Source organism: Coenobita brevimanus, chromosome 110 (genome assembly GCF_032717465.1).
Source record: "Coenobita brevimanus isolate Jiangsu-jjx chromosome 110, ASM3271746v2, whole genome shotgun sequence".
Taxonomy (NCBI): domain Eukaryota; kingdom Metazoa; phylum Arthropoda; class Malacostraca; order Decapoda; family Coenobitidae; genus Coenobita; species Coenobita brevimanus.
In genome coordinates this window covers 46,420,878-46,448,840 of record NC_137063.1, presented here as the reverse complement: position 1 = coordinate 46,448,840, position 27,963 = coordinate 46,420,878, and the positions used below count along the sequence as shown (strand labels likewise).

Below are 27,963 nucleotides of genomic sequence, written 5' to 3'. Positions count from 1 at the left end.
TGAATAAATAATACAGGGATATTAGCAGTCAATAAATCCCTCATTATGCTGAATATGTGTCAGAAACATAATTCCATCCCATTCAGAAAACTGCAGTTTCTGGGAAAAACTTACTTCTACTGTCTACGCAAATGCTGTCATACAAACCATGAAACACTTCAGTTACATATGTTTGAAATTTTATATGGAATAGTTATATAAATTACAAGATAAGGGAATGACACTAGCAACTTAGCAACTAATCGCAAAACTGCAGCACTCACTACGCACTTCACTCTAGTACCCAACACGTCAAAATAAAGCAGTCTACCTTGAAAAGTTAGCATACACAAGACTTTTCTCTCATAGGATGACGCAACACGAGTCACTGGGGAAAAAGTATCAGTGAAAGGAGGTGCATATGAGGATGAATAAAGTGACTTATCCTTCACTGCAATGAAACTGGAAAGTAAATAATGCACAGTATACAAAGACTATCATTCTATGTCATAAATTACATAATTAATCCCTTAACAGTACAGTAATTTCCCATCGACAAATCTAATCAAATACCACTTCTGAAAAAAAAAAAAAAAACTGCTATTACATGATGCTAAAGTAAGACAGAATGTACTGTTATCTATACATCATAAAACTTTGGAATATTGTTTCCATATTTCTATGACTCTTCATTTAAAATATTTACAATACACTGTAATTTCCCTTACGAAATTCTTGAAAGCATGATCCCTGTTACTCTTGCATCCAGAGTTAAACACCTGAAAATGGTACCTGTTGCTGAATAATAACTTAACTGCCAGGCACTCACCTCATCTTCAATTCCTCCATGTGCTGCACGAGGGCCCTGTTCTTCGATTCCAACTCGTTCTTCTCTTCCTCAGTGTGCTTAAGCTTCATCAATTCCTCCTGCAGCTTCTCTCTTTCTCCTTCCATCTTTTTCTTCTCTTCTTCAACTGTCTTCACCTTCTCCTTTTCCTTGACCTGGCCAGCCTCAAGTTCCATAACTCGACTAGATGAATCGCTCTCAAGTTTCTGCAAGTCTGACTTCATTCTGTGGTTTTCTTCTGTGACCTTTTTGAGCTCGGAGCTGAGTTGTAGGTTGTCCTCCTCAAGCACAGCCTTCATCTTGAGCTCCTCCCCCATGTTGCTGATGTCTGACTGAAGAGTTCGTTTCTCCTCCCTGATCCTCTCCAGTTCTGAACTCAGTGTGGCATTGTTTTCCTTTATCTGAGTCATTTTAGTCAGCTCAGCTTCTAGTCTCTGCACATCTCCACCTAATCTTGTTCTCTCTTCCTCGGATTTCTGTAGACAACGTATCTCTTCCTCTAATTTTCTCTTTTCTTCTCCTCTTTGTTCCCTCTCCAACTTAAGCTCTTCTGACCTTGCATTGCTTTCTTCTTCTACTCTCTTCTTTTCTTCCTTCAGGCTGGAACACTGGGCCTCCAGAGTGGCAATTTTTTTAACTTCTTCCTCCAACTTGTCTTTCTCTTTGACTAGATTAGATTTCTCCTCCTCAATGCCCTACAGTGAATGGATGACAACCATTACAAATTTCATCAGTACGTGACAGTAGATAAAAAAAAAAAAAAAAAATCTTGCATATAATGCAAACAGTAAGGTAACCGTTTAATATGAAGAATAAACAAAACAAAAAATTCAGTAGCAATTTCCTGTCAGCTGTGGCAATGGAAGACATTGTATAAAACATTTTTATGTGAAAGCAACATAAAGCACATAAGTGTATGAAACACAAGGATACTCTCTGAAAATCAGAGACACTTGAGAAAGATGGAAGATGGGACACAATGCCGGCAGGGAACTGTTAGCGAACTTTTGCCTGTGACAGTACAAACAGTAGGTCATCACCTAAGGAGCAAAAGTATTTTAACCCTATCAGGTTTCTGGGCTGGGCAGATTATGTCTGGCACTTGAGTCAGCCACTCTCGTGCTGACCCACATGTTGCACCGCGATATTTTTCTTTGATTGCTCTATGTAAGTACATTTTTCATGATAGAATATTGGTGTTGGTGTCATTTTAAAGCTGAATAGTTGTACTTTATCGATGTGTTCAAAAAATAAAAACAATGAAAATAAAAAGGCAAAATGATGAGTTGATGTTACGCCATCCATCCATCATCCAATCCAACATTGCCCCATGAGGAGCGTAGGAGCCCTGGGCTAGGCATTTGGTCCTGACATTTAAGATGAGAATGACTAACCTCACTCATCTCTGAGTGGCATTACACGAGCAATAAACCCCAACCACCCCTTGGATATAAATGGCAAAAGCCAAAAATTTTATACCTTGCCACAGATAAATATTAAATATTGGGGGGGGGGGGAGAGAGAGAGAGAGAGAGAGAGAGAGAGACCAACAAAAATGTATAAATCTGGTTTAAACCATGCAAATCTACAATAAATTATGTTTACAATGATATACAGATTATGGTTATTTCTGCATTTTATTATTTATTATATTCAAGAAAGGGGACCCCACTGAATGCAGAAACTACAGGGGGATATCATGAATGTGCCACGTAGGCAAAATATTTGAAATAATACTGGAGAGAAGATTGAGGAGTATTGTGGAGGATTTGTTGTCAGACTGTCAGAGTGGTTTTAGGCCAGGACGAGGGACCACTGACAAAACTGTGAGTCTGCGGCTGCTCTTAGGAAAATTGTGGGAATATGATGTAGAGTGGCATGTTTGTTTCTTGGATTTAGAGAAGGCATTCGATCGGATACCTAGGGAGAAAATGTGGAATGTGTTGGAAGTAGCAGGAGTACCACATGGGCTGCTATAAGCAATGAAAAGTACATACAGACAACAGATGAGTAAGATAAAGGGTGGTGAGGAACTGTTCGAGTTTAACACCGGTGTAAGGCAGGGCAGTGTCTTGTCACCTTTGTTATTTATCCTTGACATGGATATTGTGATGAGGCAGGTCCAGCAGGATGGAGAGCAAACACATAGTTTTGCCTAAGCTGATGACGTAACACAAATAGCTGGTAGCAAGGCACAGCTGGAGGATATAGTTGGAGACTGGAATAATAGTTTTACTGCCTACGGACTGAAGCTGAACACAGATAAAACAGAATACATAGCTGTGTCATGATGATGCCAGGATCCTGAGACCATCAGAGTGGGGGAGGCCACAATTAAAAAGACTGATAATTTTCATTACCTAGGAAGTAAACTGATTAGTGATAACAGAATGGAACCAGAAACAGATAATAGAATTGCCAAATTCTCGAGGAATGTCAGTTTTTTGTACCCTCTACTGAAGGACGTTAACATCCCCAGGAAAGTGAAAGTTCACATGTACACTGTGATACTCAAGCCTATATTACTGTATGGAAGCAAAACTTGGGTGTTGATAGAGAGGCTGAGAGCAAGTTGCAGGTGGCGGAAAAGAGGGTGCTGCGGATTATTGCTGGAGTCATGAAAAGGGACTGTATCAGAAATGTGGAGATAAGAAACATCTTAAAAGTGGAGTCTTTATTGATGACAGTTGAAAAGAACCAATTGCAATAGTTCGGATATGTGAGAAGGATGCCAGGGGAAAGAATGGTGCGAAGAATGATGGAATGGATGCCAAATAGGAAAAGACCACGGGAACAACCTCGGAAGAGATGGCAAGACGGAGTGGTGAAGATCATCAGAAGGCAAGGCATGGACCTGCAGCAGGCGGAGGTGCTGGTCAGGAATGAGTGCAATGGAGATCATTCGTTCATAGCCTCTCAACTGACAGGCCAACCTAGGCCTAACGGGCGTAAGGGTGAGCAGGTAAAGAGAAAAGAAAAAGATGCACAATTTTTTCTGATTCTGGGCCGCATATTCACTTTGGGACCTTGTTATGTGATCGGTCAGTGTAAATACATTTTTAAAATAGAATGCTGGTTTTAGTGTCACTTTAAAGCTGAATAGTTGTACTTTATTATGGTATGTTCAAAAAGGGAAAACAAAGAAAATAAAAAGTCAAAATGATGACTTGAGGTTGGGAAAAAAAACAAAAATTTTATATCTTGCCGAACAAAAATATTCGCCAAGGAATAAAGTAATAAAGTAACAAAGCCATGAGTCATGCCAGCTGCACAGTACCTGCCACACACAGAGCAGGCATTCTGTGACATCATGCCCAAGTCTTTTTGTTATGACGTGTAAATGCAATATATGGTGAACATTTTATCTTAAAATGACGAATAAATTCGTCATCGAAATCTCTGAGGTTGGATTTGAAATGATGCCAATAATATTCATCGGAATCTCAGAAGACCCTTGTCAATGGATCATAATGACGATAAGACTAACTCCCTCCTGCAAACTCCTACATTCCAGTGAATTAAGCACACCGCGGTCAATGTATGAGTGGGTACTTACACAGAGTGGGTGCATGGCATAAAATATTTTTTCTGAATTTGGAAAGATCTCTCATACCGAATAAGCTAATTTTTATCTAACTCATCCAATCTGAAAAAGACTCTGAAGTTGAAAAAATCTGTCCTTAGGTTGCAAGAATAAAATGAAACATGTCACCGGAGTGAAGGGATTAGAGCAGAGTACCCCTGCCTGTACAGTACTACATTAATGTCCTTAGTGTGTGTGGTACCTTCAATCTGGACAGCTCCTCTTCCAGCTTCCTCTTCTCTGCCTCCGAGTTGTTTCTCTCCTCCTCTGATGTTGTTAGACTCTTCTGGAGCTCATTCATGCGTGCCAGCTCTCCTTCGCTAGAAAGATACAGATTTAAATTAATGCACGTATGAAAGGGCTTTCCTTAGTAGAATACAAGTGTCCAGAATTAACAACCATACATTAAATAAGGATGTCACTGCCTTTGGACGATTAAGTGCTGCAGATTAAACTAACAATGTACAGTCCTAAGACATCTTCCACTATGAACCTAACAGAACTGTGTCAAAACAAGAGATACAAAATTATTCCCTACAAATTATTGGATAAGGTACTCATCTATAACAATTTAGCCATTTGTTGCCCCTAGACTGAAATGGGTGCTTTCAAAAAGTTTACTTATTGCCACACATCTGAGAAGACTGCTCATCTTAAATGTCGGTACCAACTGCCTAGCCCAGGACTGGATGATGGATGGATGGATGGATCAGAGAAGACTGTTATACAATCCCAGTAAGATGGCGGGATCTCATAATTATCATGGTCTTCAAAAGCAAGGGTACGCCATGTCTATATACAACCTACAACTGTATTACATTTGCCCACTACCTGATGGTAATTTCCATGTTTTACCTGGGATGGCTAAAAATATGCATAAATCAAAGCAGTATCACTCCAACTCAACAGTAATCTTCCTTCTTCTGCCATACTGTTCATCCAACTGAAACATGGTGACACAAACAATATGGAACAATTTGAGGAATACTGGTAATCTCATGTACAGATGGATCCATCTCATCTATGTTACTCAGTCGTATTACATTACATTAAGATCTTGTTAAGAGTCACCTTTCCTGACATTCACTTTGCTACTGAGTTCCATTAAATTAGTAAAACTGCCAGTTGAAGGTTCCATTACTACCTATACAGTTGATCTGTCAGTTTCCCCATTATAAAGTACCAATTGTATGTAAAAAGTTGTGATATTTAGGAATAAATCCCCAACTCTTAACAAGAACTGCCTGCACAGCATCACATGGCCAACCCATCCTCCTGTACTTACAAGGTGCTCTGGAACTCAGCCATAGCTGCCTTGTCCTGATGCGCCTGTTGAAGCTGTTTCTGCAGGTCCTCCCGGTGGGCACTGAAGCTCACCATTAGGCTCTGCACCTCACCCTTTAACTCCTCAACCTGTGGAAAAATATATATAAAATTCTATGTGCAAAGGAAAAAAAAATATCACACATGAAATGGATTACAACATCATAACCAATCCCAACTTTACTTCCAATACACACATGAACTGAGATCACATGAATGATTCATTGTTTTCCACTGGGACATCCATGGGAGAGAAGTGCTCATTCCCACCCCCACCTCCCTCCAACTATTGTGCTCTCTACTTCTAACAGAGTACAGTAATACCCAATATACAATACCTCTAGATGCGATACCCCTGCTTAACAATAGGGGTAGAAATACCACCATACCCCACCAAATGATGGCCAAACCCCAGTTTAACGATGGGTTTTGATTTTGTTTTACCTGTTTTGATGATATTTTAGACTAAAATTCTGTTTAGGTTGATTATTAAACAGTTTTTAGACTTAGATTAATGTGTTTTAGCCACAGGTGGGGATGAACATTGTCATTTTGAGGTACAGTTTAGTGATTTTTTCCAGACTTATATTTGATGATTTTCAGATTTTATTTGTTGATTTTAATGAGTTATTTACAGGTGTCAGGCTTAGGCTAGCGTCTTTTACAGCTGCTGGGACATTTAGATTTGTATTAAACTTGTTTTTGGGCTCATTCAGGTGGATTTTGGCCTTGACTGGGGGGGTAACCCAAGGCTGGTAAACACATCCCATTACTTGGCATGTTAAAACTACCCCCATATACGATACCCTGCCTAACGATGGGTTTTTACCTAACCAACTGCATCGTTAAACCAGCGTATACCTGTAGCAGTTTATTAGTTCTGTGAACTACGTTAACAGAAGTGGCCAGTGTATGAGGCAATGAAAATGTGCAATGGTTATGAAAGTGTGTTGGAGTTGGTCAGAAATCTGTCTGGGTGTTTTTCATCATGGTATTTGTGGTGCTTTAGGTCTGGGAGTTGTATGCACATCATTTAGTTTTAACTGCTGAAAGCAAGGACTGTGCTGTGGAGATATTCTGAATGTGGTTAGAGGAGGGAACACAGGTTCACTGGTTGAGAGTAGTCACAAGATATACCCAATTATGAGTGTGCATTATATAAAAGTTATGTTGTCCAGTCAAGGCTGGAGTGTTTATGATGTGCCAGATGGTTAGCTACCATCAACCCTTGTAGGGACTGCCATGCGAGAGTATTAGGGTAAGAGCTTGGTAATTAACCACACACACACACACACACACACACACACACACACACACACACACACACACACACACACACACACACAAAAAAAGCTGAGACTCACTGTTACAGATCTTATTAAACATCTGAAATCTCATTTTTTCCTAACAGTTTCCAGTAAGAGTTAGGATGTAATTAACAGGTTTTGATACTTGATTTATCTTCAAGTCCACAGAAAACATCAGCTGTACTAAGGCCAATCTCAGTATGGGGATTCTTACAATGAAGCATGGTGTCATTTGATTTTGATTTAAAAAAACAGTGATCAGAAAGGCAAAATATAAAGACAAATTACCATAAAAAAATAACTGAATGACAAGACACCATGAGAAAAAGCATAAATAAATAGTGATGAGAGTACATCATAACAGAACCTAAATCTCATACCCTCTTGTCCCTCTGTGTAACTGCCAGAAGGTTCTCCTCCCTCTCAGTACGCAGCTTGAGATTCTCTTCCTCAAGGGCCACCAACTTTGCATCCAATTCCCTCCGGCCCTTAGCCATCTGTTTTGACATGAAGGCAGGATATGAGAGGAAATAATGATCATGCTGTCATTTAAATTTTAAACATATGTAAACAAGCAAGCATACACTCACACACACACACACACACAAATACTGTAATGATAAACAGAATATATAGTACCATTGTTCCCTGGGAATGAGGGACCACTTGGTTACTGAACTGGAGGTGCTAGGCAATGGCACAGGATAAAGAGGAAATGCATATCAACAGGACAAATATAATTATGGGAGAGCAAATTTTCCTTCCCCAAGGCAACACTTTATGAACAATGACGAGTGAAAAGATAAGGTAAAACAATATTTAAAATACAATCTTCATGGAAGTATATAGGGAAGGAGTCAACAACTTTATGTCCCAAAATTCTCTGCAAGAATGAAAAAAATAAATAAATAAAAATTCTCTTCCGTTTTTCTTTCCTTCATTCTTTCCTTGTCCTTCTGCCAATGGGTGACTTAACACTCCCTCTTCTGTCTTTCTTTCCTTCATTCTTTCCACTTCCTTCAGCCTGTGGGTGACTCTACACTGAGTGGCAAGCCAAATGGTTTCCTGTACACCAGGAAACCATTTACTATGCTGGATGGTAACCATATAACCAAATTTTGGCGCCTGGTGGTTTAGTGGGTAATTACTGCGCTCCAATTGGATTGAGCCAGTGAAGGTTTATTATCCAAGGGGTGGTTGGGGTTGATTGCTCATGTAATGCCACTCAGAGATGAGTGCGGCTGGTCACTCTCATCTTAAATGTCGGGACCAACTGCCTAGCCCCGGGCTCCTACGCTCCTCATGGGGCAATGTAGGATTGGATGATGGATGGATGGATAAATAAAAGAAAATCACTCAAAAATAAAAGGTGCAGGGAGGCACTTGAGTCCCAGAGTAGAGCATGGAACAAAGTGGAAAGAGCCTGGAGGGAGTGTAAAGGAGCAAGAAAAGAGCATGTAAAAATTGACAAGAACAAAAAAATGAGAAAAATACTGTAATAGTAACAATGACCCCAAGTTGTTCTGCAAGTCTGTCAAGAGAAAAATGAGAAGGGGGAGTACAGATATACTGTGACAGAGAGACGGTAAAGAAATTTAAGAGGAAAAAGAAGAGATGTGTGATATAATGAATGATAGACTGCAGTCTGTATTTGTAACAGAAAAAGAATTTTTCAGAACTTGAAACAGAAATAAAACAACAGCAATTAGATGAACTGTATTACTAATTGAGAGGAGATACAACACTTGATGAAGGTCATGGAAGTGAGGAAGGGAATGAGACCAGATGCAGTAACTGGTTGGATTCTGAAATAATGTGCAAACCAGTAAATGTAGTCAATCCATGATTTTAAGTAAGTGCTCTCCAGACAGCAGGGAATTGCCAGTCAGCTGGAAAAAAAAGAGCACATATACTGTACTTCCAATTTATAATGGAGATAGAAAGGACCCACTCATTTATGGGCCAGCCTCCCTCACTAATGTTGTTTGCAAACTTTGTGAAAATGTCATGAGAAAAAGATGGATAAGATTCTTAATGGAGAATAAGACAATACCATAAAAGAAGATGGAATTAAGGATGGATCAACTTGTGTTACTACCTTAAGATTCTCCAGCAAAGATGATGTACAAGAAAGGAAAAGCTGGGTTAACTGTGTCTACCTGGACTTGAAGAAGGCATTTGACAGACTGCCACACAGATTACTGTGGAAACTGAAAATTAATGGAGGTGTGCCTCAATAAAGTATGGAAATTAAGCTTGTTTCCCAAACAGCAGTACAGACACTTGGAATGACTTAGAAGGGGAGATGGTCTGAGCAAAGAACATCCATGTGCTTATGTCTAGATTGGATAAAGAGTACTCTTAGATAAAGAGCCAAGACAATAAAGGGTAACTCCGGTGCTATATACAGTACTGTACTGCAATTAGGTAAACACAAAGAGTCATACACTCATTCTATTCCTTCACCACAAATGGGCCTGAACATATATGCAATGCTCCAGTCACAAATTACTGCACTCTTTCAATGCATTACACAATTTTCATTATTTAAAAAAAAAAAAAAAAAAAAAAAAAAAAAAAAAAAAAATCACAACACACACTGCATACGTACAACTGAGACACTGAACACCAGATTCTGCTGAAACACTGACTGAGATTTCAGGAAGAAGTGCTTGTAAAGTGTCTGAGTGTTTAATTATACAACATGCTGGTGTGCAGAGAGTGATATCTAGAGCGCTTGTAAAGTGTCTGAGTGTTTAGTTATATTCTAGCATGCACAGAGTGGCTTCTAGAGCATCGACTGCTTGCGAGCTACCTAATGTTTTTGAGCAGGTGTGCATAATGTGTAAGTGTTGTGTGGATACAGAGGCTCTAGAGTACAGAATCTGTACTGAATGTCTGAGAGGAGCATAATAAGTGTGTGAACAGACTGATCTTTAAACCGATACATCACAATACTATTTTCTGCATCATGTAAGAGAGTGTCGTTTGTAAATGTATGCACATGTTACAGCAGGTGTTTCACCTCTTCCACTTCCTTGACCAGCTGGTCCTTTTCAGTTGTCAGGTGAGCCATGGCAGCCTCCATGCCTCCCTGCTTGTCGGCAGCAGCAGTCGTCAAGGCACTCACCTTGCCCTCTAGTGACTTCACCTTGTTCTGGAAACATTAAGTGATGGTCATCATCAGTCTACTGCATCATCATCATCCGGACCTCCTTTCTCACCCTAGGGCAAGGTGAGGAGTAGCAATGTCCAGACAGCCCAAATTTGCCCAATCCAATGGGCCACGCTTCCATTCACTCATCATTCAAGCCCCCGGAATCCTGGCTCTATCGGATATGCTAAAAACATTCATGTTCTTTAGCTTCACACAAACATATCCGAAAGAGTCAATCTGGATGCTGCCACGTTACAGAAGGGTGCGAAATCCCTGATCATGCATTTCTCACATTCATCCAGCCAGCTTGATCTCTTGTCAGTTTCCTAGCCTCACCGACTTCCAAACCTCTCTTCCTCACACACTCATCCACCATATCTCTCCACCTTCTCCTTGGCCTACCTCACTTCCTCCCTCCTTCAAATTCGCTCAGATATACCTTTTTCACCACTCTATTGCTATCCATTCTCTCCACATGACCATACCATCTTAGTACACTCATTTCAATTCTGGTGTCCACTGCAATTTCCTGTAAATACACTGGGTTAGGTAGGAACCACAAAAATGAGAAAAGGAAAACAAGAAAGTATGAAAAGATATTATGAGTGTAGTAAGTGATATGCACTACTGATTAACTTCTCTCACGTTTTCTCCCCCCCCCCACCCCAAAATGAAAGCCTTTAACAATCTGCACTTATAAGTATTCTCCTCAGTCCAAAGTATCACTCCTAACATGCCAAGGGATAAAAGTAAATGCCCCTCTCTATTTCCGAGTAGAGAAAAAAATGATAATGGGGAAGGACTCCCTCTCCTTTTTATACTGGCATACTGATATACTGATATGGTGACCATGCTCCCCAGTACTTTGGAAGTAGTTTTGTGATACATGAGGGAAGGAAAATGAACTTGAGTTTCCTTTCCACCCTGATTCACATCCATCTTTGAGCTTGGTTCTAGACTTCCCCACTCAGGTTAATGAAGTTTATAGTAAAAAAATAAATAAATAAATAAAAAAAATAAAATAAAATAAATTGGAGTGAGTTTTCATTACCATCCCTGCGTGTTAAGTGGGGTTGGTGGAGGATTGGTGCCCCTCCCTGTAAAACAATTAACTCTAAGCCCTTGGCCACCCCGTTTGGGATACATGGCGTCTGGCAATGAATGAATGAAAAAAATGAGTTTTCATTTAACCAAAACTCATTTAACCAGTCAGTTTGTACTACTACTGAATGGTGTAACTATAAAGCAATGTAAACATGACACAACACACCCGGTACACATTCTTGCAGCTGCTTTAATTATTCACCTCTCGTTACGGCACTCAAGTTACTCCCTTCAGCATTAACCTTCTACTGCACTCTAGATCACACCAGACAAATTCATTCACCAAGGATGGCATCTGTTGTTCTTAAAGTGTTTGGAAACCATATCCATCAATCTTGTGATCAATTAAGACTTTATTTGACTTTATCTGGCTTTTGATATACCTTTTATACTTTAAAGGCACAATAAATAAAGCAAATGGACAAAGGCAGCAGCAGGGAGAACTGTAATGTGCCGGAACCACCCCATGGAGGCCTCCCACTTCATTTTCTCATAAAACAACCACCATGTCTGGATACACTGTTGTGTGTGGTGCGCTTCACTGTCAAATACATGTTAAATGCATCTTTTCTAATACAACTGGACAGATTCCAATCATCCATCCATCCATCACCCAATCCTATGTTGCCCAATGAGGCGAGTAGGCAAGTTGATCCTGATATTTACGATGAGTGACCACCTCACTCATCCCTGAGTGGCGTTATGTGAGCAATAAACCCCAACCACCCCTTGGATATAAACCTACACAGGCTCAATCTGACTGAAGCATCTTAATTACCCACTAAACCACCAGGCGCCATAATCTGGTTATATGGTTACTACCCAGCACAGTAAATGGTTTTCTGGTGTACAGGAAACCATTTGTCACTCAGTGTAGAGTCACCCACAGGCAGAAGGAAGAGGAAAAAATGAAGGAAAGAAAGACAGAAGAGGGAGTGTAAAGTCACCCGTAGGCAGAAGAAAAGAGAAAAGAATGATGGAAAGACAGAAGAGGAAGGAAACACGAGAGGAATGGGCAGACATCCTATGCAGCACTACATCGAGTGAGTGGATGGTGTGCACCCCCACCTACAGATTCCACAATCATTATACTTAAAGCACAGTAATCTGTACTGCACAAGGAAAACAACAAATCCCATGATATTCTACAAATTATACTTACGGTTAGTTCCGACACTTCTCCCTCTTTCAGCGTGACTTGCTCCTGTAGCTCGTATAACTCTAGGTCCTTCTTTTTGGTAAACTCCTCCAGCTCAGTGAGATGCTGTTTTTTCAGACTTTCAGCCTCCTCAACCTTCTTCTCCATATCTTTTTCTACCTCTCTCAACTTCTGATTAAGATTTCCCACCTCCTCTTCATGTTTTTTCTTCTCTTCCTCCCTCACTTTGTTTTCTGCTTCCCTGTCTTCTACTCTCAACTGTTTTTCCTTAACAATTTCAGCCTCCATTGCACTAATTTTTTTCACTGTTTCCTCTACTTGATTCTTCTTTTCTTGTAGTTCATTTTCTTTATTCTTCAGATGTGTCTCTTTCTCTTCCAATTGTTGGATTTTCTCCTCCTTCTCTTTGTTCATATCCTCCAGTTGCTTAGTCTTGTCTTGAAGCTGCTTGTCTTTGTCCTGCAGCTGCTTTTCCCTCTCTTGCTGCTGCTCTTCTTTATCCCTCAATTGCCTGTCCTTGTCCTGAAGCTGCCCATCTTTGTCATGCATTTTCCTGTTAACCTCCTCAAGCTGTCTGGTGAGTGTTTCTAGCTGCTTGGAGGTATCAGAGCCAGAAGCAAGTGAGGCATCTATCTGTTCCTGGAGTTGCATACGCTGGCTCTCAAGGGACTCAATCTTAATCTTTGATGCTGATAGCTGCTCACCAATCTCTTGGTTTTGGGTCACCTTCTCTTTTAATTTAGCTTCCTGCAATGAAAAATGATCATTATTATTATTCCTATCATTATTATACATACATACATACATACATAATCTAAACCTGTGCTTTCCCATGAGAAGCGTTGAAGCCAGGGGATAGGCAGGTGGGTCCTGACATTTAAGATAAGTGACCAGCCTCACTCATCCCTTAGTGGCATTAAATGAGCAATAAAGCCCAACCACCCCTTGGATATGAACCAACACAGGCTCAATCAGGTTGGAGTACCTTGATTACCCACTAAACCATTAGACGCCAGTCTGGTTATATGGTTACCAGCATAGTAAATGGTTTCCAGGTGTAAAGGAAACCATTTGGTTTGTCACTCAGTGTACAGTCACCTATATGCAGAATGAAGAGGAAAGAATGAAAGACAGAAGAGGGGGTGTAAAGTCACCCATTGGCAGGAAGAGGACAGAATGAGGTAAAGAAAAACAAAAGAGGATGGGAGGAGGACAAGAAAGGGTAGACTCCGGAGAGCAACATTACATCGAGTGAGTGGATGGTGAGTGCCTCCACCTACCACCATTATTATTATTATATTAGTACACTCGACCCTCAATTTGCCGGACTAAAAGGGGGGTGGATCAGTCCAGGAATGACAGAAGTCCAGCCCCGCATACCATTCCCCGGACTATTACCATACTTTGTCCGAATTCTCCAATATTGTCCGGCAATTATTCCAATAATCTAGAGAATTTTGGAATGTAGGCTACGTATACCAACATAACTAACATACACAGTACATAAAATAATAACACTGACGCAATAACAATAATAATTGACACAATAGCTGTATTTTGCTAGCTACAACCCTAAGAATGGTTGTTTGGACAGTTGTTGATGAGAATGTGGAGGGTATGATAGAAGAAGATCAGAAAGCTAAGGAAAAAGAGGAAAATGAGCAAGGAATGGAGCACCACAAGGTCAGCCAACCACTAATCAGCTGACTGAGATACAAACACGCAATCTTGGACCGAATCGGCAATTTTAATTGGAAAATATTTTAATCTTTATCACCACATGTCTGCACACCTAATTATTTAACCCTTTAACCGCGAGCATTGTTTTGCCCCGACTGGCCTCTCCCAAGGGGGTTCCAGCCAAAATGTAAACAAACTTTAAACCTTTATAACTCTGCACAGAATAAATCTAGAGCGAAAAATAAGGTACCATTAGAAAATACTAACCTTCGGCTTTGCAATGATGTAGGTTTCATGATTTTGTTGACTATCACTGGATGGGCAGTGCCATTAAAGTGAGCGATCTACAATCACTATTTTTCACTCACACACCATTACCAAATGCCAACCTCATTCTGATAATAATACTATAAACATATATGAACACTGCACATACGATAAACGCCCACTCTGTGTTCACTGAGGCAGGTGAAAGGCACTGTAATTGCCCGCACTTCACTGCCACATCAGCGGTGTTGTAATCACTATTTTTCGCTCACACACCATTACCAAATGCCAACCTCATTCTGATAATAATACTATACACATATATGAACACTGCACATACGATAAACACCCACTCTGTGTTCACTGAGGCAGGTAAAAGGCACTGTAATTGCCCGCACTTCACTGCCACATCAGCGGTGTTGTAATCACTATTTTTCGCTCACACACCATTACCAAATGCCAACCTCATTCTGATAATAATACTATAAACATATATGAACACTGCACATACGATAAACACCCACTCTGTGTTCACTGAGGCAGGTAAAAGGCAATGTAATTGCCCGCACTTCACTGCCACATCAGCGGTGTTGTCACTCACACAGCTGGACAGATACTGATGCGTGTTTGGTCAGGGGTGGGGTGGGGGGCCCGGGGGGTGGGAGGTGGGGGCCCGGGGGGTGGGAGGAGGGAGGTGGGGGTCGGCTGGAGTGAAAGAACTTAATAGCTACTCTCCCTTGAAACAATTGGCGCACGGAAAAAACGCGCGGTATTCAAAATATTCACAAACATTCGAGAATGACACCTGCGGTTTGGTCCAGTTTTTGAAATGTCATTCTGGGATGACACCCGCGGTTAAAGGGTTAAAATTCAGTCAAAAATTTGTGCTTAATTTAATTATTAATAAAAAATCAGGATTAAGAGCAAAAATATCTCAAAGTTAGCATAAGTGTTTTGCCTCTTGCCTAACAACTCACCTTGACAGACTCTTGTTTTGCAATAAATATCGATTTACAATGCAGATACATTTTTTTGTATTCAAAATAAATATTTATGCAAAATAGGAGTCTGTCAAGGCGTCCTGATGATCTGAAGGAGAAATATCTGCTAACATTGGCCAACCACTAATCAGCTGATCGAGATATAAACACTGACGATCTGAAGGGGAAATATCTGCTAACATTCGTGCACTTTAGCTCTGAAACCTAGTTTTTAAATTAAGTTACATTAAGTAAAATTTTTAAAGTAGATTTAAGATAATTAGGTGTGTATGAGCCACTGTAGCAAAAAAAAAATAAAATATTTTCCAGTTAAAAAGTGCCGATTCGGTATTTAGTCACATCAAGTCGGGTGAGCTAAGCGAGTAGAATTGGATCCCATTGACTGTGTCCATAAAAAAATAAATTTTTTTATTACCTATGAATATTATTGTGTCCAAGCCTTCCTTAAACTTTACTGTGTTATGCAATAAACTATTTATAGTGGCATTTGAGAAAGGAAAGAGGCAAGTGGGATATTGCCACGAGTTAGGAGCTGGTGGCGTGAGGCAGGTTGGTGGCCAAGATGCGTTTCATGTGGGAAAATAACTTCTTGCGTGTGTTACAAATGGCTATTATCGGGTCAAACCCTTGCTAAAATTATACTGTGTTTTGCAGCAGACTGCTTATAGTTTTATATGAGAGAATAATAGGTGGACTTCTGTTGAGAATCCCGGACTTGTACGGGCATTTGTCTGGCATTTGATAATATTGTCTGGCCTCAGCCTGTGTCCGGGAAATCCGAAATCAGGGAAATAGGGGTCTGCCAAATTGAGGGTCGAGTGTACTATTACCACCCTGACTTTTCTTCCCACCAAAGGCAGGGTGAATTAGGATTAAGAAACAGAGAGTGTACAAAAGTGGAAGAGTCTACCTCTTTTTGTTACCATTTTCTTCTACACACTAGTTAGATCTTACAGCAGAATCAACTGTTTCCCCAACAAATCATACTTACCATATTACCAAGTTCCTTCTCCAATTCCTGAACCTTCCCCTTTAATTCATTCTCATGGACATCAAACTTCATGTTTGCTTCCTTCAGTGCTGCTGCACTGTTTTCCTGCTCCTTTTTAAGAGCTACAATAGCTTCCTCCAGGCTAACCTGATGGCATGAAAACATAGGTTAGAAGTGTAACTGCACATGATAACTTCCTACTGGACAATATATATAAAATCAAACTTATGGTACAGCCTAGTTATGTAACAAATGATGCCAAAATCTGCAACACTCGTGTGGGTACGTGAAGTTTCACGCTACAAGTGGCACACATGAAAATTTCTCATTTAAAAGCAATAGTATACAACTTACATGTAGAATTAAACACCTACAGTATATAAATATATAAATATATATATATATATATATATATATATATATATATATATATATATATACATACATATGTGAGTTATGCCCTAAACTTACAATATCGATAAAATCAGATAGACAAAGTTTCAGGTTCTTGGTGGCACTCTGATCTTTGCGTGTTAATGGGATGATAACAGAGACATAAAGACTACAGATTACAGGTAAATATTGAGTGGTTAGTGACATGGCCAAATAATATCAGGGTAAACGTCTATATCCAAACCACATAAGACTAAAGTGAAGAGCATAAGTCCACAGATCATGAAACAAAAATATAATACCTAAAACAAACACTTGAAAAAATAAATAAAAATAAAAAACAAATAATGCTCTTACCTTGATGTCATTCATCTGACTCTCTCGCTGACTGAGAACCAATTTCAACTCTTCCTCTTGCTGGTTTGCCTTTGTTTGCTCACTCTCAAGCTCACCTGCTAGTTTCGCTTTCTGCCCTTCAAGCTCTGTGATCTGCCACAGTGTGAAAATCACGATCATTTTAATTTTCTTTCCCACCCAAGGATAGGGTAAGGATGAGTAATAGAGAGAGAGAGAGAGAGTTGTCAATGGCTTTGCTAAATGAAGGCTAACTAACATCGGTAAGGCTAAAGCTTATCATAGTCATTTTCTTAATTTAGTACCAGTCTTGAATTTCATCTGCTAAAAGCCATGGCAAATAAACCATAATGCAGCTTAATCCGAGTCAAATGCTGATCTTCATATCCGCAATCATATTATTGTCATTTATTTTTAACCAATTATGGTATGTTCACCATCCATCATCTAATCCTGTGTTGCCCCATGAGGAACATAGGAGCTCAGGGCTAGGCATGTTGGTCCTGACACTTAAGATGAGAGTGACCAGCCTCACTCATCCCCGAGTGGCATTACGTGAGCAATAAACCCCAACCACCCTTTGGATATAAACCTGCACAGGCTCAATCTGACTGGAGCACCTTAATTACCCACCAAACCACCAGGCACCATAATTTGGTTATATGGTTACCAACCAGCGTAGAAAATGGTTTCCTGGTGTATGGGAAACCATTTGGCTTGTCACTCAGTGTAGAGTCACCCGTAGACAGAAGAAAGAGGAAAGAAAGAAAGACAGTAGCGGAAGGAAGGAAAGAAGGAAGAGAGGAAAGGGCAGTGACCCAAGAACAGCACTATATTGAGTGAGTGGACTGGAGAGTGCCCCCATGTTCACACTGATTAAATAACGGGGTTGCTGGCCATTCTCAGCTTGCATATTCAAACTTGTTCCATTCTATTAATTTCGGAGTTAATTTTCAAATTACTTAAATATAATTTTTTTCATTTTCTTTCCCTTTTCTTTCCCCTACTCATTTACAAAATCATGAAAATGCCTAGTGAATACCTGTTGTGAGGATGTGGTCTGTGCATTTGTTGCTGCCCTCAGCTCCTCCTCTAGTTTGCTCACCTCTGCCATCAAAGTTGTTGCCTCACTTGACCCAGAAGCTAGCTGGTTTCGGATATCTGTCACAATATGCACACTCATATTACAGTAAATCCTCATTATGGTCAAGGAATTTTTTTATTTCCCTCCTTATATTTTGTATTGTATCTCTCTAGCCACTATGGGAACTTTGAAGGAAGCAATGCAAATTTAACAAGCAATATGCCTATATATAATGTACAGGCCATAAAATTTTTTTCGGCACCCTTACGGCATGATACATTATGCCACACCACACGAAGCATTCTGAATCAACTCCTGAATTATGTTTCGTTGTTGATATACCTAGCCTTGTGTTGCCGGTACGTGTCAGTTCGTCTGCTAATAATGAAATCCAGTGGGAGAGGGAAAGAAGTACAGGGGGTACCAACCACACCACGTGTTACAGTCGTCTGAAACAGTGATTGTTGCAAAGTATACCACAGCAAGGGGTGCCGAAAATTTTTTGAGAGGGTGTACAGTACTTTAACAGTGAAAAAACATCAAGAAAGGTGACGTCTTGTAAGGAATTACTATATTACTGATATATACCTGTGGCATACTTTAGTTATTCTACAATTTCAATTTAAAAAAAGAAAGAAAAAAATTGACTGCCATTAGGCATAACACTCAACATCTGGGGGGGAAAAAAAAAAAATGCACTATACATCAAGAAACAATGTGCAGATAAATAATACATCCATAATAAGCTAATAACATACATAATAAGTTTATACAATAATCTTTATTACCTGTAATTTCCTTTTTTAATGCCTCTTTCTCCACTTTCTCATTCTCTAGATCCTTCATGACCTCCTGCAACTTTTTCAATCCATCCTCTACTTCTTTTGTTTTGTTTTCTAGACTTTTCTGTAGATCCTTTACCATATTATCCCTTTCAGATATTACTGAGTCCTTGGCCGAAATTTCCATGGACCTTTCGGCAGAACGTGCCTGGTCCTCCTCTCTGCTAGATTCTAGAAGCTGAATTTTCTGCTCCCTCTCACTGATGGTGTTTTTAAGTGCTTCACTGGCTGTCTGGAGGGAACGCAGTTCTTCCCCTTGCTTCTCCATTGCAGTCTCAACATCCTCTTTCTCTTTTTCCAATTCCATTACCTGAAAAGGGAAAAAATGCCACTTTACTAACAACTTCCTTTTCTATCAGCAGTCTTCAAATTTACAGATATGGGACTTTTACATGTAAATAACACTTGGCTTTTTTACGTGACAAGATTGTAAACATACTCGTCTTAACTACACATCCCCCCCCCCCCTAACATCCAGGGGTTTGAGACCTGCAACTCACACTTTTCCCTATTTTGTAACTGCTTCTCTAATCTGAACAGTACAATCAAAATCTGACTGCCATGAGTCCAGTCATTGCAGAGGTCAGAACATCTTCCCATACATACCCCCACTGCAGTCCTAATTTGTTTTGCAAACTGTAAGTACTGCAGTTGTAAGCCCAGATGAGCTGTGCCATCACCATCGTATTTACTCGAGGGAAACTTGGGGGGGGTTGGGGGGGGGGTTATTCTTGTAGTAGCTAATACTTTTTACCCTTAAAAAATCATAAAACTTGGAGTGTTTAAATATTTCTAGCTGCCTAACAATACCTAGCATTCAAAAACAAGGAAACACCAATCCAGCTTACCCTGGCCTGCAACTCTTCCACACTGGCTCGGAGGCTGATCTCTAGTTCCTCTGCCTCAAACTCCTCCCGGCCACGATCTTTTAACCTTCTCCGTGCCTCCTCCAACTCTTTCTCCATTTTCTTAATCTTCTCTCCATCACTTGTGCTCTGGGTCTAGTGGAAGGAAGAAGGCAACTGTGGTGAATGTGTCAACAGGTAATGTACTCTGATGGTGGGCAAAGTTGTAAAATAAAACTGTCTGAAATCCAAGAGAAAAATATAGCACAGCAAACTTCATCAATAAAAACCATTTGTCTGATCCATCATGCAATACAGTAAACCCTCGAGTTACAATGGCTCCTTCAGTGACAATTCAGATTTCTGACGTAAAAGTTAAGAACTGGTTCAAGTTACATTCATATGGTATGTGTACTTATGTCAAAACTTTGTCATTCATAATAAAGTTCAGTCAAGATAAAAATATAACAAGTTAAATCATCAATGGCGAGTACTGAGTCACCTGCTTACCCAGTCTTTCCTGTTGAAAATTGTAACTCAGTCTCTACCTAGCCCCTGTCAAAACATGTGAATAGTAGTATTATACACCATACCTTACATTATTCACAGGCAATATGACATTGAAAATGAAGGTCATAAAGACATTCAGTGAACACTTGTGCAGGTATCAGCAACGTGCATTCGTTCTTTTACAACAAAATGTATTTAATGTTTTGCAATAGGCCACAAACCAGGATGAATGATCCCAACCAACTGGATAACAAGTGCTTTCAATTGGTTATACATATATATATATATATATATATATATATATATATATATATATATATATATATAATATTGAATTACCTTGCCCAACTTTCACCAAAAATATTTATGCAAGGTGACAAGGGCCAAAATAAAAGGTAGTGCATGAGAACTAAAAAGTACAAGTGGCTGAAATACAACCACATGCACTTGTGATCTTACACTAATAAAATAAAAGGTAGCTGGGAGGTGCCTGTGTGCTCCAGCTGATCAACTCACTCCAGTTTTAATATTTTAACATTCCCAGGACACAACATCATATATGTTAATAACAAACCAATGGCAAGTAATTACTTATTTGGTAATATACTTGAAGGGAAGTATTATAGTGGAAATGGGTGTTGTCTTGAACACATCTATATTTTTTTTCACTGATTCAACAAAGGATCCACAATGCGATGAACTGATGAACATCAGAAAACTGAAGAACATGTGTCCATCGTAACTCGTGGGCGTACTGTTCTATGTTAAGGAGTTACAGCTCAGTGATAAGGAACTGTACATTTTCTGCTAGGTTATAAAAAAGGTTTAAAAAATCACAATATTATTCAAGGCATTATGTATAACAGTAAACAAATCAGACATCGTTTTTAAGAACATCTCAAGTTATACAACTCACAGTACTCTTTGTAGCAGCTTCAAAGTGATACTTTTTCAGAAATTAATCAGATTTCAAAGGGGACTAATCCTGATACTATATATATATTACTGTATAGGTGTTTATTGGGTCAGTTCAGGAAGGACTTCACTCCATTAAAACAAATAATACTGTACAGTTATAATATCTGCCTCTAAAAAGTGGAAAAAACCTATATTGTATTTTTCATTATAGTAATTCTGCTCCATGTACCTGAGAATTATGTAATACCACACTACAAAATACTTTACTGTCATTCACAATGGCTGATTCCTAGAACAAACTAGAACAAAGCTAGCAATCTTACTCTAGACAAACCAACATAATATATAGGTACTGGGATGAACAACCACACACACTGCTGTTTTCAAGGGTATATCTAGGGCTGTAGGAAGGGATAGGAAAGGGAGCAAAGTAAAGAAATTAGTACTGGTATGTACTTAACTCTGCAAAGGACTTTAGTGAGACTTTATTTTTTTTCAACATTTAAAGTGATACCCAAACATTTTTGATGTTCTATATATATATATATATATATACAGTATATTAGTGGTAGGTGGGGACACTCACCATCCACTCACTCGATGTAGTGCTGCTCTCGGGTGTCTGCCCTTTCCTCTCCTCCATCCCTCTTTCCTTCCACCCTCTTCTGTCTTTCCTTCATTCTCTCCTCATCCTTCTGCCTACGGGTGACTTTACACTCCCTCTTCTGTCTCTCTTTCTTTCATTCTTTCCTCTTCCTTCTGCCTATGGGTGACTCTACACTGAGTGACAAGCCAAATGGTTTCCTGTAAACCAGGAAATCATTTACTAAGCTGTGTGGTAACCATATAGTCAAATTTTGGCACCTGGTGGTTTCGTGGGTAATTAAGGCACTCTAATCGGACTGAGCCTGTGTAGGTTTATATCCATGGAGTGGTTGGGGTTTATTGCTCACATAATGCCACTCAGGGATGAGTGAGGGTGGTCGCTCTCATCTTAAATGTCAGGCCAAATTTACCTAGCCCCGGCCTCCTACGCTCCTCACTGGGCAACAGAGGATTGGATGATGAATGAATGAATGAATATACTGTATATATATATATATATATACACACACACACACACAAAAAAAAAAAAAAGGATATGCCCCTGACTTTACTAACCTTCTGTACTTTCACTGGACAGCAAAGCATTACACTATGTCAACTTCAAACAGGTACTGACATGGTCAAGAATATTAAGATAAAGAATACCCGTACAACTGACACCGGCACACACAAAATTATGGAAAGCATAAGGTAAAAATTTACATCAAGAACATTGTAGAAACACAAAGACACAACATACTTACAATAATATTAATGAAAAATGAAAAAAATGCACGAAGTATACGGTATCAAAGCAACAGCCAAATCTTTGTACCCTCTAAACATCACACTGAAAGGTCATAAGTGAACAAAACCAGACACTAAAAAAACAGGAATGTAAAGAAAGCAGACTGCTAATAGCATACCTTAAACAATTCACTGTCATGGCCTTGCACACACTGAAATATGCTATTCTTTGATATTCACTTCTGTGTACTCTACATTTTCAGGAGAAACATTTAAATGGACTTGAAACAATTCTGCTCCACTTTTTTGGATACTCGCAGCCCATTTTGAAACTGATTTTTAATCATATACTCTTGTGCTTCAAACACTGAACTTGTCACTGTGATCCCAATAGTTGGAGGCATTCAAACTCCACATATGAAGGGTAAAAAACAAGAATCAAGGTCAGGAGATATCAGTGAATATTAATTATGGTTTTAGGTTCTAGCACATAAAAAAAAAAAGGGGGGGGGGTGGCCATTACAAGGCTTGCATCTTAAAAATAATAAATAAATAAATAAATAAATAAATAAAATCCTCACACCTCCACTGATGGCAACATTACACATCGTACATTATTCACGCAAGATACCCAAACAACAAAGACCTTTGGCTCAACCTCTTCATTACAGTGACATTTTTTATTTTATTCATGCTGCCTCCAGACAATTTTACGTAACTCACAGGAAGACCTTTAGTACTGATGGGACCAATCTAATTTCTCAAGTTTAAAAAGCCTCTCTTAAGTGCAAAATCATCTGAAGGTTTCAAGAACAAAATGAAAAAGTACGTAATTGCAATGAAGTGCTTAAGTAAGAAAATTACAAAACCAACAGCTACACCAAGATATACTCAAAAGGTAACAAATGTACGCACTTACAAGAGTCAGGTCTCCCAAAATCTGAAACAAAGTTAAGTACGAATAAAGCAAAATGGAGGTGCATGTTAATATATGCTTATATTACCCTGTGCTACCATTTCAAATTAATGTGCATGTTATGTGCAGTGCTATTCTGGGCATGTACAAAATGTTAAACTAAAGTGTATTAATGCCAGCAATACTTCATGTAAAACTCAATAAAGCATGTCTGAGACTGAAACACTGTAATATGGCCATTCTTCAAAGTACATGGCAACTGTTCTTGTCTAAAAGTCTACAACTTTATTATTTCCACTCTGTAAACAATTATAAAATATAAAATAAAATTTGCATTCAGCAAGCACTTTAACATGCAATGCTAGCATCAGCCACACACAACGCAAACATATCAATGAAAGCAATTATAAATATTAAGAAACAAAAATCTCAAGCCATGCCTGGTGTTGCCAAAACACCTTACTGATGCTGAATTTCCACAGAATATGAGGGGATTCAAAATCAACACTCAAGAAGTTTAACTGAATGTCACATGGGAATATTTGATGGCAGTGTTCTAGACTTACGGAGTGGATCACACAAATTTACCAGAAAGAGCGGAAAGGGATAACTGATTATAGTCAAAATTTTTCATACTGTACCCTTTTCATTACCCTCCTCACAGTACATTCTGTTCAAGATAAGGCCAACATTGCATTAACTTCAAGGTATGGTGAACCATAACATATAGCTCAATGATTGTGGCAATAATCTTAATACAGTAAAAGTCCTGTAATCTGAATGGCAGGGGACTGGGGGTCTTTCAAACTATTGGGAGGGACCTCTGAAAACATTAGAAATATGTACATGATTGTTAACACTTTCCAGTTAGGTGATACTATTTTCATTCATGGGAAAATTTAAAAACGTGACCAAAAAACGTTTAGAAAAAATAAGATAAACATTTTTATAAGTTCTTTCAACTTACATGCTTCACAACTATTTTACTTTACGCAACATCAATTCTGCTTTTCTTTCATCTTATTCTACAAAGCCTCGGCTTTCTAACAGTATAAAAACAAATCTGCTAATCCATATATTTCTGGGTGAAAAAATGATGGAAAAGAAAAAACTCGATCATGCAGCAGTGTAGGAGGAAGGGAAAGCGGAAGGGTTCTGCTGGCTGGAGGGTGGGTCAGACCTTGAGTTTATCACTTAGTGTCACGTGCTTTTGTTTATCAGTTTTCTTTCCACCGTGACTAGTACGTGTGGGAGCCATTGCTACTTTGTTGTGGTCACTTACTGGTCCAAAAATCGAGTGGGATTAATTTTCAGAAGAGCATCAGACTGGGCACAGGTATAAACTGAAAATGGCCATCCTCCCCATTTGCTACCATTCTCTGCTGCTAGCGGGATTTCAGCACCGCCTCAAAGCATTTGGAGTATTGGGATATTCGGATTACTGGTGGTCAGATTGAAGGACTTTTACTGTATACTATTCTATGATGATAACTGTAACATTCATTCTGGTCCTAAAAATTAACTTTAGAGCCAAACTTCATCTACCTGGTTAACAAACCAAAGGTTTAAAATTTATACATTTACAAGACAAACTTCTAGAGCCTTCCAAAAAGTTCACCAATGTGCTTCAAATATGATTCAACTCACTTTATCATTAATACCCTGACACTCTGATTATTACTGGAATTAATATAAATATCAACTAACACTCATGGGTGAGAATGTGCTCAAATGTCAGTGCAGGTGCAGTAATACAAAACTAACTCATAAACTGCTGCAGGTTTCATCTAAAACAGCATAAGTGCAAAACAAAACTCATAATCCATAATTCAGTATTCTCCCCAGACCCCAAATAAGGCTAACTCACCTCAAGGTCAGCCTTTGTGATGGCCTCCTCCTCAAGTCTAAAGGTGATATCATCTAGGTCGCGCTGTCGGTCTTCGAGGCGCGTGACTAGATCCTCCCTTTCACGCTCTAGAGAGCGGATCCGCTCACCACAGTCATGAAGCCGCTCTTCTGACTCCTCTTGTAACTGCAAAAGGGAGTCCATATGATTTAGCTTGTTGATGCTGATCAAAATTCTAATTACAGTATTCTTTCAAAGCTAATCTCTCAGCCAGTCATGAAGTCGCTCTTCTGACTCCTCTTGTAACTGCAAAAGGAAGTCCATATGATTTAGCTTGTTGATGCTGATCAAAATTTAGCTCAAGGATGCTGATCAAAATTCTGATTACTGTATTCGTTCAAAGCTAATCTCTGTCTCTTTTTTTTGTGCACTTATCCTTCAATTGAGTTAATATTTTCCTCATTTCACTAAGCTGTCATTACCTCTTAGCTTTCTTTGAAATCTTCTAGGCTGTTTTCTCAGTACTCTCTACAATCATGATCCTTCATGTCCCTAATCTTTGAAATCAAGCATTACTCTATTCATGACCTACATGTACTGATATATCTTATCTTTGTTGTTGTCTTGGCCTGACTAAATTTTCTCCTCTCATTCCCAGTCATCTACTTCCTATACAAATTACCTTACCATTCTCATTCCTTCCCTAACCTGTCATTCAATTCCTTTCCAAGATACTCAATCTTTCCCTTGTCCATCCCTAATATGGCATGGCTGTGTCAATCCCGTCGGTCCATCCATCCAACCATCATCCAATCCTATGCTGCCCCATGAGGAGCGTAGAAGCCCGGAGATAGGCAGCTGGTCCTGACATTTAAGATGATAGTGACCAGCCTCACTCATCCCTGAGTGGCATTACATGAGCAATAAACCCCAATCACCTTCTGGATATAAACCTTCACCGGTTCAATCCGACTGAAGCACAATAATTACCCACTAAACCACCAGGCACCAAAATTCAGTTATATGGTTACCACCCAGCGCAGTAAATGGTTTCCTGGTGTACAGGAAACCATTTGGCTTGTCACTCAGTGTAGAGTCACCCACAGGCAGAAGGGAGAGGAAAGAATGAAGGAATGAAAGACAGAAGAGGGAGTGTAAAGTCACCCGTAGGCAGAAGGAAGAAAAAAGAAGGAAGGAAAAAAAGACAGAAGAAGATGGAAGGAAACAAGGATGGAGGAGAGGACAAGGCAGACACCCGAGAGCACCACTACACTGAGCGAGTGAATGGTGGGCGCCCCCACAAGTGTCAATCCCGCCAGTCACCCTGTCATTTATTCACCCATTCACCATTCGAGATCTCCCCTACACCACATACATCATCTGCAATATCTAGAACAATATTTTTAAAAGGGATAAATTTGTACAGAAATGGTGAATGGAAACCATTTCAACTGCTTTCATTATGAACAGTCTCCTCCTAAGCCGAGTTAAATCATTTGGCAGTAGCAAATTCATTATAAAAATTAGGTAATCATACTAAAATGGTTAATGGGGGATTGTTCATAACTTAAAGTGTGCAAAAGTTGAATACAGTCTGACTGTCTGGAGATAAAAACAAAACAAAACCCAAGCTGTCAACACAATTAAAAAGTTTTCTTGTCCTTCCTTATCACTGTCACTCAATTCCTATCCCACTGTGCCCTCAGCTGTCTTCTGGTTGGTTTACGAAACTCCCAGGCATTTCCTCTGCCTTAACATTTTACTTCCGTTTATGGTACTTTCATGTTCTTTTGGGAGTTTTTTGTGCCAACTATATCCATGTCAAAGTGATGCCATGCAATATATAGAAGACAAATTCTAGTACAGTACCCTCGCGTCCAACACGCATCAGTCCAGCATGATTCACGTCCAGCACGGAGAGCAAATAATTAGTATTATTTAATACGATTTAATTACTGCAACACGAGTGTGTTAGCATAACACGCACAGAGCTCCGAGAAGTGGGCAAAATCCGCAGAGTTCACCTCTAGCACGATCACCCCCGGTCCAACACGGTCATACTGGACATTCCCATGATGATGATATCCAATGAAAACTTCTGATCAAGTAGCCTTCCCCGCCTGCTATCGTGATGTGATCGTGATGCCGCCCAATTAAAAACGCTTCTGCTGTCACGTGATGTTTTGTTTAAATTTCTCCTGCCACAGCGCCACTCAGTAGCATAATTCGCATTGGAAGGTGCTTTTTTTCTTGCTGCATTTTCTGCCCTTGTTACTGCATTTTACCCTGCTCACAATGCCTAGGAAGCCTTCTGAGAACCCCAAGAAGCATCAGCACCTCCCTCAGGCCACCAAGCTAGAAAGCATCGAGAGGAAGAAGAAAGGGGAGAGGAAAGTTTACATTGCCAAGGCCTACAACATGAATGAAGCCAATGTGAGGACCATAATAAAAAACCAAGACAAGATCCTGGCAGCAGTGAAGGCTTACAGAGTGCTAGGACAGGCAGAAGCAGGACATTCCATGGC

The 27,963-nt window shown here is 39.5% G+C and overlaps 1 protein-coding gene across 5 annotated transcripts in view; it reads right to left on the bottom strand.

Annotated features, from left to right (window-relative positions):
* CLIP-190 (Cytoplasmic linker protein 190) overlaps positions 1–27,963 on the bottom strand; it is a 90,701-nt gene that overhangs the window by 14,366 nt on the left and 48,372 nt on the right. For 4 of the 5 annotated variants that reach the window (XM_080286051.1, XM_080286048.1, XM_080286049.1 and 1 more), the window contains 13 exons: positions 25,460–25,624; positions 23,596–23,616; positions 19,920–20,072; positions 19,018–19,381; positions 18,188–18,306; positions 17,149–17,280; positions 16,399–16,545; positions 12,463–13,206; positions 10,065–10,196; positions 7,420–7,536; positions 5,695–5,822; positions 4,612–4,729; positions 809–1,521 (listed from right to left, as the gene is read on the bottom strand). In XM_080286051.1, coding sequence (XP_080142177.1) covers positions 809–1,521; positions 4,612–4,729; positions 5,695–5,822; positions 7,420–7,536; positions 10,065–10,196; positions 12,463–13,206; positions 16,399–16,545; positions 17,149–17,280; positions 18,188–18,306; positions 19,018–19,381; positions 19,920–20,072; positions 23,596–23,616; positions 25,460–25,624 — 3,053 coding nt within the window. The remainder of the gene's footprint in view (positions 1–808; positions 1,522–4,611; positions 4,730–5,694; positions 5,823–7,419; positions 7,537–10,064; positions 10,197–12,462; positions 13,207–16,398; positions 16,546–17,148; positions 17,281–18,187; positions 18,307–19,017; positions 19,382–19,919; positions 20,073–23,595; positions 23,617–25,459; positions 25,625–27,963) is intronic. The other variant, XM_080286047.1, reaches the window with a different exon arrangement.